The sequence below is a fragment of the Rhododendron vialii genome, chromosome 11a (assembly GCF_030253575.1).
Source record: "Rhododendron vialii isolate Sample 1 chromosome 11a, ASM3025357v1".
NCBI lineage: Eukaryota > Viridiplantae > Streptophyta > Magnoliopsida > Ericales > Ericaceae > Rhododendron > Rhododendron vialii.
The window spans coordinates 29,146,154-29,160,204 of NC_080567.1; the positions used below are offsets into that span (position 1 = coordinate 29,146,154).

Sequence of the window (14,051 nt, forward strand, 5' to 3'; positions counted from 1 at the left end):
GCTCAGTAGAAGGTGTAAAATAAATACATCACTCCATATGCAACACTCAGCTCATTGGTTTAAATATGATCCTGTGCTGAAGTGGAATTATCAGAACATATTATTGCTCTGTTGTTTTGTTTCCCTTCAATTGGAAAAGGTCACAAAACGGTGCGAAAAACCTATCAACAGGTGTCTTTATCTCGCAGTATGTGGCAATTCCAAAAGCAGGACTCGTAGCTCCCTCACTTCATTCTTTCTTAGCTAACAACACCAAGGTAAAGGAAAGGAGCAACGCCCTCTTAGAAGTTGCGACGAAAAGCCTGTCAACATGTGTCTTTATCTCGCAGTATGTGGCAATTTGAAAAGCAGAACTCGTAGCGAGGCTTACATTTTCCAACTTCAATTGTCTTTCCAGAAGTGTAATGAAGTGAAGACTGAGATGGCTCCTTAAGTGCATTGTCTGGTATGAAGATCCAAGGGACAAAGTAACTCAAGCGGTAAGCCTTATCCGAGATAGATCAGAAACGTAACCTCATTCCTGGACCATTCCCGTTCACTGATTCATGACCTCATCCATAGCCCTATTAACCAAACCAAATCGAGCCTCGAATCCCAATCAATTGGGAAAAATGGGATTCATGCCACAAGGATTTAAAGGAATTTTTAAGTGTTGGCTGGTAGCCACCAAACAAACCCCCCTCCTACTTCCCCCGGGCTTGGGATCGGTTGTGTGACCGACACTTTGTCCCCTAACCACATCCTTCTCACTTAGATGGGGATCTAATCAGAGAGTACAAACATCCAAATTGAATCCATAAAGTCGATTTGACGTTTCGGAACTTGGGCTCACTGGTCCGTTGGGAGAGGATTTAAAGCAGCCACAAAAAAAAAGTGTGTTCTAGGATTCTTTAGGCAGTTAAGGGGTAGTTTAAAAAGTGGATAGTGAGTCTAGCTACCTCAAATCCGAGGTTTACTACATATTGGCTAGGGCTCATCGGGATGTGGGGTGAAAAAGGGTCTAGGGCACGCGGTGTCCATGGTACTAAATAAATTTTCTAAAATTAGAAAGGAAAAAGATTTTTATACTTAACTCATTAAAAAAATGCATATAAAATTTAGCTTCTAGTGTAATTTGTGTATGACTTGAAGATTAGAAAAAAACAATGTATACTGTATGTCGACAAGAAAATGAGATGCAAAAATTCTTTCCAAATGTTGGAGTTTGAGAGATGGTGTCTAGTCGTCTAGGGGTCAGCTCCTCTCCATGCCCTCCCTATCATCGCAAAAAATAAATATCTTTATTTACCTTTATCACAGTCTCCGATTATAAATTCCATAACACAAGTATGTCACAGAGAGTAAACTATTAATCTAAGTTACGTAATTCTCTTGTAGGATTTTTCGTTCTCACACCCAACTCTGGCTTTTCCGCTTTTGTTGTCTTCTATCTTTGGCCTTGTTCGTTTGGTAACTTTGGATATTTTAGTTTTGGTAGTGGGAAGAGAGAAAAATAAAGTAATGAGTGGAGAGAGATATAGAGAGAAATGAAATTAATAATTAAAGAAATAGGATAATAATTGAAAAAAGATATAAGATAATAATTGAAAAATAATTTTTTTTTTGATAGAGTTCAAGAAGGTAACTTCACCTACCAACTTACCTAGGCAATTGTGGTTTGAGTTGAGATATTTTTGCTAGATATTTTAGCTATTGATAGATAGGTGGGACACGGCACTACTACTGCAGGGTTAAGAATGTAACTCGAATACAATTGTTGGGGGTAAGTCGGTTATATGTAAAATACTCGGGGTAAAATTTGTGAAACTAGGACTAAATATATATAGGAATGTGTATCAGCCCTAAATTACAGGAAGAGAGAGAGAGAGAGAGAGAGACGATCAGAAACCCCAAAATCTCAATCTCGAATCTAATAAAGCTTAGTGGCAGCTCCGCTAACGATCGGCGGCTCCGTCTACGACAAGAACAGGTAACTCTCTCTCTCTCTCTCTCTCTCTCTCTCTCTCTCTCTGTGGAGAAATTGTTTTATGCGTAATTTAGATGCTTGAAGATAGTATTTTTGGGGTCTAGTAGTTTAAAGTACGTATTTTTGGGGTCTAGTAGTTTAAAGTACTAAACTTTTGAGCGCCCCTTGTTGGTTTTCATGATTTCGTGCAGAGTAGCCAGGATTTTGATCGAGTGGCAACAATTTAGCTAATTCGACTTTTTTCTGTTAGTGAAATTCAATTTAGATATGACATCGATAAAATAATCACTCAACCAAATCAATCTCGTACCTTAATTCAACAAAACTATAGAGAGTCGCAATATTTTTCTTTTCACCAAATAATAGTAATTGAAAGACTACCAGCTTGCGAAAAACTGGAAATTTATGGAAGTTGAGTTGTGATTTTAGTTATGTGCACGTTTCCTGTATTTAGATATCCTTTGTGTTTCTCGTTTGCGCTTAATCAGTTCTCTGTGTTTTTTTTAACTCTTTCCTTTTGTACGATGGACTTGTGCTTGTTCTTTTGGTGTATTTCCTTCATTGTGATGAATTCAATGCCAAAAACTAGCTTAGATGGAAATGGATTGCTTCATCAATAACTTGTTTGAATAGCAAAATAAGTTGGGTTGATAATGTATCTTTGAGCGAGAAGCTTGGATTCACTATCCTTGCTCTCGAACCGCCACTATTTCCCAAATGGATATCACATTAGTCATGATGGTTAGAATTTAGAATTGTGCAATTGACGATGTGTTTTGAGTTTCAACTAATTCGGTTTGAATCATGCTACTATGCTAGTGAGTTGGAATTGATATGAATCATGCAGTTCATTTGCAATTCACTATGATTCAACATGCGCTCATTGGGATTCACTAAGATTCTTTATGATATGTACGAAACATTGCAATGTAGATCTGTTTCTATTTCCTTTATGCATAGTGGATGAAACAGCACATTTTCACCTCTCTAGGAGGGGAAAGAGGAGATTTAGTTATATTGATATACGTGGTTAATGTGTATAATTGTATATACATGTGGATTTTGGTTTTATTGATAGTTGTTTTAAACTCTAGATGTTAACTATAGTGACTTTTACAGTTCAGGATTCACTATTTGGTAAAATGTTCTGATTAGATTTCGAACTGATAATTGATTTCCAAACTTTCTGTGTTTTCATGTTCTACTTTTCCTTTTCATTTTAAGCCCGTGTTTTGCTGCACCTTTTGGAAGGTAAACATTCATAACCCACAAACAGAAGCTAAAATATCCTCCTCAGCTTCGGTACAATCAGCTTTTCTTCTCTTTCTCCAGTCTTCCCCCATTCCTGCAAAGATAAATATGTTAGTATGCTTGTTGGGGCTAGTATGCAGACTCAATTATTTTTTTTCAAATTTGAGCTCTATTGGAATTGACAAAGTTGATGAATTATGATTGCTTTTGTTTCAGTTAATAGCTGACCAGATCAGCCATAGCAATGGGAAAGAAAAAACTCGATGAGGGTGGAGCAGCTTCAAAGGCTAAGCCCAGCAGCAAAGATGCTGCCAAAGATGTGAAGAAGGAGAAGCTCTCTGTCTCAGCCATGCTTGCCAGCATGGACCAGAAACCTGATAATAAAGCCAAGAAAGGGTCAACACTCTCGAGCTCTATTTCCAGTAAGCCCAAGGCAAAAGCACCTGCGAAACCATCGTATGTTGATGGTTTGGATCTCCCACCCTCAGATGGGGAAGATGATGATGCTTCTGAAGACAATAAACATCCCAGCCGGCAACAGAGGGGTGGTGATGCAAAGCCTCTTGAGATCTCCGTAACTGACAAAGAGTTGAAGAAACGTGAGAAGAAGGATATGCTAGTTGCTTATGCAGCTGAGTTCGCCAAACAGGAGGCCCTAAAGGATGATCACGATGCTTTTACCGTTGTTATTGGTAGCCGTGCCTCAGTTCTGGATGGTGAAAATGAAGCAGATGCTAATGTGAAAGATATAACTGTTGATAATTTCTCCGTAGCGGCTCGGGGAAAAGAACTCTTTAAAAATGCTTCGGTGAAGATATCTCATGGGAAGAGGTACGGACTGGTGGGACCCAATGGAAAGGGCAAGTCTACTCTGTTAAAGCTCCTAGCTTGGAGGAAGATTCCAGTTCCTAAGAATATAGATGTGCTTTTGGTTGAGCAAGAGGTGGTTGGCGATGATAAAACTGCTCTGGAAGCAGTTGTTTCAGCTAACGAGGAGCTTATTAGGCTCCGAAAGGAGGTTGCATCTTTGCAAGATGAATCTTCTGCTGATGGGGTTGAGGATGAAAATGACGATACCAACGGGAATGATGATGCTGGAGAGAAGCTTGCTGAATTGTACGAACAATTGCAGATAATGGGTTCAGATGCTGCTGAGGCTCAGGCATCGAAGATTCTCGCTGGCTTAGGTTTCACCAAGGCAATGCAGGGTCGCCCTACTCGGTCATTTAGTGGTGGCTGGAGGATGAGAATTTCATTGGCTAGGGCACTTTTTTTGCAACCAACTCTATTGTTGTTGGATGAACCAACCAATCATCTTGACCTGCGGGCTGTTCTCTGGTTGGAGGAGTACTTGTGCCGCTGGAAGAAAACTCTAGTTGTTGTCTCGCACGATAGAGATTTCCTTAATACAGTTTGCAACGAGATTATTCACCTGCATGATCTGAAACTCCATGTGTACCGTGGGAATTTTGATGATTTTGAAGGTGGGTATGAGCAGCGTAGGAAAGAGATGAACAAAAAGTTTGAGATTTATGAAAAGCAGGTGAAAGCTGCCAAGAGGTCTGGGAATCGGGTTCAACAAGAGAAGGTCAAGGATCGAGCCAAGTTTGCAGCTTCCAAAGAAGCATCGAAGAATAAAGGAAAGGGAAAGGTGGAGGATGATGAACCCATGCCAGAAGCCCCCCAGAAGTGGAGAGATTACACTGTGGAGTTCCATTTCCCTGAACCCACTGAGCTAACACCACCACTTTTGCAGCTAATTGAAGTCAGCTTCAGTTATCCAAACAGGGAGGATTTCAGGCTCTCTGATGTTGATGTTGGTATTGATATGGGTACTCGTGTTGCTATTATCGGACCCAATGGAGCTGGGAAATCTACTTTGCTGAACCTTCTTGCCGGTGACTTGGTACCAACTGAGGGTGAAGTACGAAGGAGCCAAAAGTTGAGGATTGGGAGATATTCACAGCACTTTGTCGATCTTCTTTCGATGGAAGAAACGCCAGTTCAGTATCTTCTCCGACTTCATCCAGATCAAGAAGGACTTAGTAAGCAGGAGGCTGTCCGTGCAAAGCTTGGAAAATTTGGCCTCCCAAGCCATAACCATCTCACCCCCATTGCGAAGTTGTCTGGGGGCCAGAAAGCTAGGGTTGTCTTCACTTCGATCTCTATGTCAAAGCCGCACATTTTGCTATTGGATGAGCCCACCAACCATTTGGATATGCAGAGCATTGATGCACTGGCGGATGCACTCGACGAGTTCACTGGTGGCGTTGTTCTCGTCAGTCATGATTCGAGACTCATATCACGGGTTTGTGACGATGAAGAGAGGAGCGAGATTTGGGTGGTTGACAATGGAACTGTGAGGACCTTCCCAGGTAGTTTTGAGGAATACAAGGAAGAGCTGCTAAGGGAAATCAGAGCAGAGGTTGAAGATTAAAATGGCGTAAGTGATATAGTTATTAGTTGCTAAAAGATTCACACTAAGATCTTCCATGGTCATGCTGTCTTTTAAATTTTAATCGATTTCATGTCTGGCAGTGTGCAATAATTCTCTCTCTCTCTCTCTCTCTCTCTCTCTCTCTCTCTCTCTCTCTCTGTGTGTGTTACGTCTAAGTGCAGTGTTCTAAAAGGCGGCCAAGACTAGGCGGCAGGTTGCCACCACGATTTTCCCCTAGGCAGTTTGTTTAGGCGCTCGGGGGGAGGCTAGACGGGCGCCTAGGGTCTGGACTCTCCAAAAAAAAAAAAAAAACTTAATTGCAAGGCAGTGCCCAGGCGGCCTGGGCGCTAGGCGGTGGGTCGCCCGCCCGACTAGCGCCTAGTGCCTTTTAGAACACTGTCTAAGTAGATGAGAGTCTCTATTGTTTGCGTGTGTACTCACCTCAGAGTCTCAAGACTTTATTTTTCCTGTCAGGCCGCTCTTCATTTGTATAAGCAATGTTTCTAAAAAGAATAAAGAGTTGCCATTTTGACCTTCTGGAACTCAACAGCCTAGTCAGTGGAGGTATTTGGTAGCGGTGAGAGAACCTGATACAGCAGGGACTGAAATATGTGTGACTTTATTAGGGAGTTTAGGCCAGTGGAGCATTTAGCAGATTAGGTTGAGATGTTCATGATGTACATATCTTAGTTTTGCTTGACTGTTGTGCTCCTTGGACGTGTATTCCATTCTTCTCACTTCTCTTAACCCGTGTAAGGGCATCTCTAGTGCTTGAGTTTAGCAAGTGCATTTGCTCAGAAATTAACTGAGTTAACAAACAAATGCAAAAATTTGCATCTAGTGCTTTAGTTAGTGCGTTGCTAACTGCAAAATATGGCCTTCCAGTGCTTGCAGTCTTGCTAACTGTAGTGTAGCTACAAGCGCACATGGAGAGGGAGTGAGAGAAAGAGAGATAATCGGGCAGAGGAGTGAAGAGAGAGAGAGAGTAAAAGCTGATGGAGACATGAAGAGAGAGGAGAGAGAAAGAGAGAGATAGGGGAAGAGAGAGAGGATTGACTGGTGGGTAATAATTAATACACATTTTTATATACTACCAAACATCTTAACTACACCACTACAACACACATTTACTTCCTAAATTTATACACTCTTAACAAACAAAAATAGGGACCCACTTTATACACTTTGTCATATAACACACAATTTTTAGCAACAGCACTAGAGATGCTCTAAACCTCCCATTGCAGCTCTCAAATTACTGTTGAAGTTGACATTTATCTCAATTGTTCTTGAATTTCCAAGTACTGGTAGTGTTTATTTGTATAACTGCATTTACACTTATAAGGGCTTGATAGGCTTTACATCCGCTGAATTTTTCTTTTAGTTCAGTTGATTTGAAGTAGACCCGGTTGTCATTGCAAACTTTCTGAGTGATACTGAGGTTGGACCTAGATAATTAGTAACTATCGATGTCAGGGACTTTTATTTGAAAAAAAGAGAGCATATGGAATTTGACATTCCTTTGCATATGGATTCAAAAAACTGAAAAGTAAACTGGACCTTTACTAACCTGCTTACTAGTAGGCGCAAAATGCCGAGTCATTTGTTCTTAGGTCTGCATTTGGTTTGCAATCATGAGGTTGAACCAGCAGTAAAGTCAACCTGTACCTTCATCAAGTAAGAAACACTATAGTGTGCAATTTTTGTCATCTGGGAACATATTTTATATCTGTTTTGATAATACTCACAATTTAGTACTTCAAAAAAATAAAAAATTATATGGAGTACTTCAAAAATTAAAGTGCCTAATTAACATAGTGATGGAAACCAAGGTTCTAAATGAAGTGTTAGCTAGAGTACCGGTTTTTTTACAGGTACCGGTGAGATACCAGGTACCGTTTCGGATTTATTGCTATTAGTGTTATTTTCCCACATTGAGAAATTTAGCTTAAAACACACATTTATTTAAAAAGAAAAGAGAATTTAAAATGGGCATGTACTTTCCGGTATGGACCGGTATTGGCCGTTAGTATCAAAGTTGTGAAATCCGTTTCGTACCGGTGCTTAAACGGAACACAAAGACTCAAGTTCCGTTCCGGTTGAAAAACCGGATGTACCGGACGATAGCGGTCTGTTTCGGACATTTTCCGGCGTTCTGAACGGTACAAAATAACCTTCTTTTTTTTTTTTTAATGACACAAGTTAAAAAGCTAGCTGAACCAAAAAAGAAAAAGAGTATTCTCAATCAATACAAATATTTTCTAATCGTCCCCATGATATCACCCCTCACGTTTTTCTCTTTCAAAAATTTAAAATATGAAGGAAAAAAACAACATTCTCAAATTAAAAGAAACTTATGGGCTTATATATGATTCTCTTCGATTAAGATCACGATGGAATCCTGATCTGTTTCATAACTTTGTTTTGAGTCTTTTTGGATAATTTTTTGCTGCCATTTGTTTCACGAAAATGGTTTTGCAACCTGGTAGATGTATATTAAATATATATAAAATATTAATTGCAGTAAATCCGGAATGGTACCGAGATACAGCTCGGTACTGGTACGTACCATTCCAGTAGTGAAAACGGTACGCTGGCCGGTACGGGATTGACAACTTTGGTTAGTATTTGAGCCGGAACAAAATTACAAGTCTAGGGTAGCGGATTTGACCGAAATACCGGCCGGTGTGATACGGGGATTCAAAACCCTTATTGAAACAATTGAAAAGGTTACCTAACAACAAAAGCTGGAAGAGTGCACATCTGTTGCAGTTCTTTTCACCCGACCCATTGCCATCCCTACTTGTGGGTACTTATATTGCATATGCTTGGCTAAGGGTATACTTAATGCTAACAGCAACCTGTACCTTTACCAATGGTGATGCACTGTCGAAGGCTAAATATGGGGTATACAGGAGCACAACAGTTTTTAAAATTGGATGAATGTATTTTTCCGTTTAGATTGGTAAAACCACTTTCCTTGTGTGGTTAGCATTGAGTGATGAGTCAATCCTGTACTTATTCACCCTCTTAAATTGAAGTCTTGATGTTTATGTGTTGGAAGAGTGTGTTTACTGATACGTTAGTAGGAGTTGTCTTGGGCACGTATTGGGGTTATCAACTAACTGTTCCTACTGTTTAGATGAATAATTCTACTGCTTTAATGCCTTCTCCAACCCGCTTCAAACTAATTGTTGTGAATCCACATTCTTGCCCACTCTAGGTACCATAGGAAAACAAATCCTGACATGCAATCACGTAATAAGGCTCTAAAAAACAATTCCGTCTTATTGTTTAGAGTTCTTTCCTGAGGCCAAGGGGTTGGCCTTCTGGTTGAGGAGCTCCCTTACTAAACATCATGGCTGGATTCAATCCTTACTGCTGCGAACTGCGGCTTCCCCTTCCCTTATCCCCTTTAATGGCCTTTATGTCTATGGGCAGAAGAGAAAAACGTTTTTTGCCCTCCTGGGCAGTTCGTTTCATTTTCCATCCGCCTTTTTACCAGATGTTCTGTTCAAGTTGCAAAATTTACTGCTATTTAGATGTTATCTCAAGTAGCTTATCCAGTTGGCTTTTTGCTGAAATAAATGCCAGAGTAGAAGATCATCTTTTCTCTTGATGGAGCTATCAAAAACATTCAAGGAACACCAAATACTTCATTGGAGAAATCAGGCGAATGGTTCTCCTTTGTTGGACATAACATCAGTCGCACTAGTTCATTATTCTAGGCAAAAATTAGGTGAATGGTTGTTTTTAGAGGGACACTAGCATCTTTTTTGCTTTTTTCGCCCTGGTAATGTATAACTCAAGTGTGCTCCATAAAAGTAAAGTGTATTAATGTTTAATGCATAAGGTATTTGTGTACTCTATCTTCATTGGTGCTTCTTGAGTGTGCTTAGACTTAGAGACACATAGGTTTTTCATGTGTTTTTGCAGCTTCTTTTTTACATATGGTTTTATAGAAGTATACAGGAGTAGATGTATCATGTGCAACGATTCCAAGTGGAGAAAGTGTGGTAATTTTTCTTCCTGAAACTAGCTAACCAATGCTTCACCTTCCAATGAAGTTTCTCTATTACCCACACTATTATATTTGGATGAAATATAAAAAACTAGGTTGAAGATATTGGTCCGGTGGTCCCTGTCACAGAACACGTCGTGTTTTCTCATTAGCAGCTCCATTTCTGCAGTTAGTGTTTTGTTAGCATCCTGTGAGCGAATTTGGGCAATAAAATCTTTGCTTTTCCTGCATTCCCAGGAATGGGGCTGACAATAGATCTGGCCGTCATCCTTCAAGGAGAAAACTTGCTGAATTGATATCAAGCTGTGAAGAAGGATCTCTCAGGTAGAGCTTGAACTTCTGTATGCTCCGCGATAATCCGGTTAAGAAGGGTTATCGACGAGTGTGACGAGTATTTACTATTTAGAAGAATTTATGCCTGTTTTTGGTTGGAATGACTTTTACAAAGAATTTTGGCCTGGGTTTTGCTTCTCTTCTCCTTTATGAGTCCCCGTGATAGTTGGTATTCATGTATTAATAGAATAAAGAGTTATGGTCTTATGGATACAGCTTCCTGTAAAAGCCTGACGAGCTTCTACAGACAACCAAATTGTTATTATTTTTATGTTGTGCAGATTAATCGAATTGCTATGTATGACCAATTTTACCAGTTTCTGGTGATTAGTTAAGACACCAATTGCTGAGTTTCTCTCTTTGTATATATCATTCTCTGAAAGTGTCTCCTCATTGAGAATCCAATGGTTCTAAAGTTGCATCATGCACATGTTATTCCTCTTTGTTGTACTGGTTTGGTTTCTCTTCCACTTTGAGAGCTTCGTTGTGGTATTGATATGGTATGCCAAACACATCCTCGTATACGGGATATCAGTCATGAGTGAATTTCAAACACAGGATCTATGTCTATTTTAATACAACCATGTAAGACTCTGAATGAGCAACTCATCTAAGAGCTTAAATTGCAAGAGAGGTCCAACTCCACTTTTTTCGTGTTCTAAACCTCAAAACGTGTGACAGGTGGTGGAACCACTTTCTGGACAGTTCTAACCCAACTCCATTGATTTTGGGTAGTCCATCTTGTGGACAGTTCTAGCCTCTCTTTCTGTTTAATCTTGAGTAGGTGGATCACACTTTCAATCTGGTGGTGATTAGATTGGTCATATATGTTGAAGGTGGACACACCTTGGAAATTTTAAAAGGGTAGTGGACAAGTTCCTTTTCCAGAAACTACAGTTGTCCACTTAGCTGCACCCTCCGACGGGTGGGGGTGGCCCTCTCTCTCTCTCTCTCTCTCTCTCTCTCTCTCTCTCTCTCTCTCTCTCTCCACGTGTGTTTGCGTGTTCGTGTGCATGTTTTGAACTTGTTTGTATATGACGCTTGCCTGTTTGGTTTGCCAATGTTCTATGCATGTATAAAGATGTATCTGAATTCTCGAAAACCACGTTTTTTTTTCCCAAGGACGGATACATAGCACTTGCAAGGCATTTTGTGAAATAGGTGATTCTCCTCCAAATTAATTTCTGACTAGAAAGTCTTCTGCAAAACAGTATGTCGAACCGACACCCAAACATGTTGTCTTAATTCATCCTCTTTCTCTCCAATACTGGCGATGCTAGTACAATAAGGTATCATCAAATCCATGACCAAAAGAGAGCTTCTTCTTTTTTGAACAAGAAAAGAGAGAGCTAGATACCATATAGTAAAAGTGTATAGGTTGCTTGGGGACCCCATAATACTACTCTTTTAGCCAACACTCTGATGGAAATTGAACCAGTAGCATTAGGAAGACAGCAATGGTGAAGGATCTTTTGAGAGCAAGGCCTTGCTTTAACCTAAGAACATGTTTGGGACATGTCGTTTTGTAGAAAGGTAAATCATTTTGAGAAAGAAAGAGAAGAACATGGGGACAACTTACCCAGTAGATTTTCTAATGGATTCCCCTCCCTCTCTCTCTCTCTCTCTCTCTCTCTCTCTCTCTCTAGAATCCACTTTTCTTTTTTGACCTCATTGATAGGGGTTTCATTATGTTTCATCAACATGCATCACATCACTAGTTATATTTCCGCAGAAAGGTGGGAGACCCCCTCCTCTCCTCTCCCATTCAAGCACAGTAGTTAGTAAAAGCCAAAGGCACTAAAATCCCACCACAGTAAATAGAAAGGTGGGAGCCCCCCCCCCCCCCCCCCCCCCCCCCCCCTGGCCTCTCCTCTCCCTTTTTGGTCCTTGACACAGAATGGGTTGATCAAGGAGAAAATACATTTAATCTTCCAATTGGGATCATACCTAAATTTCCCAATCCAATACATCCTTGGGGACCTGAAAAGAGCATCTTCTACCTATTAAAATAACAACTAGGGGTGCACATCCAACGGGTTGGACCGTATTCGGTCAGGCTTGCACTACATAATAACGAAGCATATGTATACCCAAGCCCGTTTTAATTAATCCATTTAGTTTTCAAAACCTATTATTTTAGCAAAGTTCTCATATAAAATCGTTTTCAAAATCTCAACACTCCTCAATCGTATAGTACAATTTGTACTTAGAAATATCCCAAACTAGAACAATAGCTATATACTAGTACTAGGTTTTTTGTTTCTTGAGTACTAAATTAGTTGGATGTCAAACACAAAACATACTTCGTACTACTTTATGTTGCCTGGACCGGGCCTAATCAGGTTTAAGAAAATATTTGTGACTCTATCTCACTTATTAAACGGGCTTAAAACTCAACTCAGTCCGGTCCTATAGACCTTAATGCCACTCCAAACCCTTAAAAAAATGGGTTGGGTGCATTGAATGGGCTGGCGGCTTTGTGTGCGTCCCTGTAAGAATACGTATCTTGAAAAGTAATGAAATTGGGTTATTGGTTAATACTCCTACACTTGTAGGTTGGGACTCGGGAGTTCGACTCCTATACCTTCTCCCCTTCTCATCATACCTTGGACTGAGGTTAAGAAAATTGGGCTTTCTAATGTCAAGCAAACAAAAAGAATATGCATCTTGAAACCTTTTTTTCCCCGGGAAAAAATAAGTACTTCAATTAATAATTAATATTACAAGAGATTAAAAACAAAAAGCTCGCATCTTGAACCTTAAATTAATAATGAAAATGCACGCTCAAGATTTTCTTTTTTTTTCTCTTTTTTTTTTGCTCAACAAAAAAAGAAGAAGATTTTGTTAAGATCGATAGGTTACGTCCAATATCAAATCTTAGAGTCGCCAAGAGTAAGCACCCGTGGAACTTTTCCCAAAGAACGATCCGATCTATAACAAACCGTTGAGCATTAGGGTCACCAGCCTAATCCGGTTTCTTCCCTAATGGCCAGAGTCATCCGCACACAGAGGATTAATTTCCCTGGACTTTCAAAATATGTTCCCATCAATATTCACAAAGTTCTCACCAAAAGATTATTCGATCAACAAATGGTTTCACCAATCCGCATGCCAATTTCAAGAACCAAATAAAACAAATACATGTTCCCAATTTCAATCATTAATTTTCTAAAACAATAATTTAAGGGATACGGGGAAGTTCGCAAATACGTAACATGCTTAACCACTCACCTGAGTCCAAAGTAAATGCAATCGAACACCAAAAAGGAAGCTAACCTGAACAATAGAACAATACGAAATGACAAACTAATCAAAGCTTAGTACTGACTCGACAAACTAAGACGAACAAAAGACTAACCTGCATCCTAGAATGCAAGTGAAAGCCGAAAAGGCCCAAAAAATAATAAAAGATAAAAGAACATCCAATAAAAGATTGGATGAGAACCAGAAAACACCTAAAATAAGTACGTCTCAAATTCTAATTCTTCTTATTCCATCCAAAGCCCTTTTGAAGTCCTCCACTTGATAAAGCTAAATCAAATTTCGCTTTGATCCAAATAGCGACTCTTTTCCATAACCTCTAGCTCAGAATTGTTGAACACCCTGCCAACCAAATTGACCACATCATAACATAAAGGCAACCTTCCCAAATCGATTTCTCAAGGTTAGAGAAATTATTATCGAACCACCAATCTATAAGGCCAATGATTGAACCAGGGCTCAAGATTTTCTTATTATGCTTAAGTAATATCTTCAGCACCAATTTTGCGCCGGTTAGGAAAGGTAATAGAAAAGGAAATTAATTGCTACTCTTGCATAGTTTTATACTGAATACATACCTTATCCAGATGATGTTGTAGATTTTAAGGAACATACCATGTTGGTTTTTTTCATTTAGTTTAAAATGATAAAGTCGTGTCTGCTAGACGATCTTGTATAGATCTCATGTAGGATTTAATACTCAATAGAAAGTGACACTGTCCTTGCCTTTGGAGATGAAGTGTAAAAGAAAAGGAAAATGCTACTACTCCTCGATTCCCCAT

General features: G+C 39.6%; 1 protein-coding gene across 4 annotated transcripts; it reads left to right on the forward strand.

Moving 5' to 3' along the window:
• The first annotated feature begins 1,757 nt into the window (after window positions 1–1,757).
• On the forward strand, window positions 1,758–10,361 carry LOC131306352 (ABC transporter F family member 4). 4 transcript variants are annotated; one of them, XR_009193840.1, is made up of 5 exons: window positions 1,758–1,969; window positions 3,434–5,660; window positions 7,044–7,113; window positions 7,268–7,331; window positions 9,913–10,361. XR_009193840.1 is itself a non-coding variant. In XM_058332543.1 (3 exons), the coding sequence occupies exon 2, from the start codon at window positions 3,462–3,464 to the stop codon at window positions 5,652–5,654; it is 2,193 nt and encodes a 730-aa protein (XP_058188526.1). In that variant the 5' UTR covers window positions 1,758–1,969; window positions 3,434–3,461; the 3' UTR covers window positions 5,655–5,660; window positions 9,913–10,361. The 4 variants fall into 4 exon arrangements, 2 of the variants coding, with proteins under 2 accessions (XP_058188526.1, XP_058188527.1); XR_009193839.1 differs by lacking the exon at window positions 7,268–7,331; XM_058332543.1 differs by lacking the exons at window positions 7,044–7,113; window positions 7,268–7,331.
• Window positions 10,362–14,051: the final 3,690 nt, after the last annotated feature.